Source organism: Chrysochloris asiatica, unplaced genomic scaffold (genome assembly GCF_000296735.1).
Source record: "Chrysochloris asiatica unplaced genomic scaffold, ChrAsi1.0 scaffold00012, whole genome shotgun sequence".
NCBI lineage: Eukaryota > Metazoa > Chordata > Mammalia > Afrosoricida > Chrysochloridae > Chrysochloris > Chrysochloris asiatica.
Window position 1 is genome coordinate 6,715,856 of NW_006408530.1, and position 2,330 is coordinate 6,718,185.

A 2,330-nucleotide genomic window follows, 5' to 3' on the forward strand; every position below is an offset into this window, starting at 1 on the left:
TTCTGAGGAGCGGTTGGTGAGTTTGAACCACTTACGTTGCGGGTCAGTGATTCCATAAGAATGAGTATAATGCCTTTGGGATTCCCAAAGCTGTAATCGTGATGGAAGCTGACTGACACATTTTTTTCTCCTACAGAAAGGCTGGGACGGCCCACCTTTCAGTTAGCAGCCGAGCGCTTAGCCACGGTGACACCAAACCTCCTTTAAGGAGGGGCCATGTATTCAGAGCCCATGAAAACAAAACAAAAAAAAAACCTCAGGCGACCGCGCCCCCTGTCGAGCCACCGCTAGCATTGCAGTTTCCGGGCCTCTGGCATCGCCCAGTTCCAGGAGCAACAACTTCCGGCCTCGAAAGGCCCCGCTCAATGGCTCACCGGGGTCCTAGTGATGTGAGGGTGGCTATAGCGACCGCCTGACCCCCTAGGAGGCTCTGGGATTGGGTTTACAGTTTCTTCCTGGCAGTGGTGACAACATGGGCACTTGAAAGATGTTCACGGTCCAAGGGACCTCAGCCTAGTAGAGGATTCCGAGGTAGAGTGTGTATCGGCAGCAGGTTCTTCAGGCGAGATCAGGGCAGGTGTAGTGGCGGAAGTGCATGAAAGGCGGCCAGAGCTGAGCAGTCTAGGAAGCAGAGCGGTCTCCAAGCGGCGGCCGCCGATCGCCATACCGGGAGTTGCTGCCGAACTTCAGCCAGACCGCAAGGACTAGATCTCGGGCGCAGGCAAGATGCCTCTGTTCACTGCCAACCCCTTTGAGCAAGACGTGGGTAAGTGTTGGGCCTGGGTTCCCGGCTGCTGTTTGCCCAACTACGAAGTGGGCGGTGGCGACTCCAGGGACCAGGCAACCAAAAGCCAAAGGAGGCAAGCAGGGGTGTCGCTTACTGGGCGCCTGGATTTTTCTGGGGGCAACCTTGGAGTCTTGTTAGCTGGCTAAGTTGTGTCTCATGCCTGCTTGTGGTTCGGAGCCCGGAAAAGGGCTAGGCCCTTTGCCAAGCTCTGGGAGAAGAAAGAGTTCGCTGGAGACTGGACTAATTAAGCAATTGGGGAGTTGATGATACACACTTCCTGCTCGTTGTAGGTCTGGTAAAGTCTCTATCCTGCCTATTGCCTCCCATTCTTTCAGGGAGACGATGCAACAGTGGAGGCACTGTTGTATAGGGTAATACTCTAGCCATCTCAACTTGCCCCCATCCCCATTTCTTAGGAAGAACTCATTTAATTTAACATTGGTGTGGTGCTGTAGGATAAGCATTGGATTGCTAACCACAAGGTTGGCGGTTCAAACCTACTAGCTGCTCCTCGGAAACCCTTCATTAGGTCTCTATGAATCGGAACCGACTTGCCAGCATTTAACAATAACAACAATGTATGGATGCAGTCAAGTTCTAATAGAGCAGCTTCAGGACTTACTTGCAATTGCTGCAGATGCTACTCACTGTCCTTCCATAGTGAAGGTACTGGGAGATATTCTTAGACTATAAAAAAGAGAGTGACAGCCTTAGGATCTCAAAACAGGTCAGAGCAACGAATATTTTATTTGGGGTTGTAAGAACATTGGCATTTCAGTGAGTTGGAATGAGAAAAAGATGGACTGGATATAAAAACTTATTTTGGACATTGCAATAACAGTAAAACAAAAAGACAAACATGTTCATGGGGACAGTTAACAGAATCCTAAGTAGAGTTTGATGACTTGGAAGAATGAAAAAGTGGAACTAAAAATTGCCTGCATCACAAAATAAATTCATTTCAGCAGCGAGACCCACCTGTTTTCATAGTCAAAAAATTCAAATTATGAAGAGAATATAGAAAGTTCTCTAGTTTAGTACATGATGTGATCCCCAAAAGCATGTTCAAAAGTTAAAATACATAAGATTTAAGTATGCTATACACTCATAGCATTCCCAGAGAGCTAAAAATACTTATATAATTATACCTTGACTCTTACACAATCTTCAAATATGTACTGTATGGCCAGATTTAATTTATCTCTCTGTCTTGAGATTTGAACACAGTTGATTGATTGGCATCATGTTGAGGATTATTGTTCTGCTTTTGGAACACCTGATGTTTTACTCTGTTGCAACTGTACTACCTTTGTGATACCTGTACATCTTCCTGCTACTGTGACGATTTTCATTTTATCTTAGTACATTACTGGTGGTGGTGGTGTGCCCTAGAGTCGGTTCTGACTCACAGCGACCCTGTACAGGGGTTCCAAGGCTGTAAGTCTTTATGTGAGTAGAAAGCCTCATCTTTCTCCCACAGAACAGCTGGTAGTTTTGAACTGCTGACCTTGAGGTTAGCAGCTCAATTCATAACCACTTCACT

General features: G+C 46.7%; 1 protein-coding gene across 1 annotated transcript in view; it reads left to right on the plus strand.

Moving 5' to 3' along the window:
* Positions 1 to 625: 625 nt before the first annotated feature.
* Positions 626 to 2,330, plus strand: part of STAM2 (signal transducing adaptor molecule (SH3 domain and ITAM motif) 2) — a 54,451-nt gene continuing 52,746 nt past the window's right edge. The window contains exon 1 of the mRNA XM_006834540.1: positions 626 to 766. Coding sequence (XP_006834603.1) covers positions 727 to 766 — 40 coding nt within the window. The 5' untranslated portion in view covers positions 626 to 726. The remainder of the gene's footprint in view (positions 767 to 2,330) is intronic.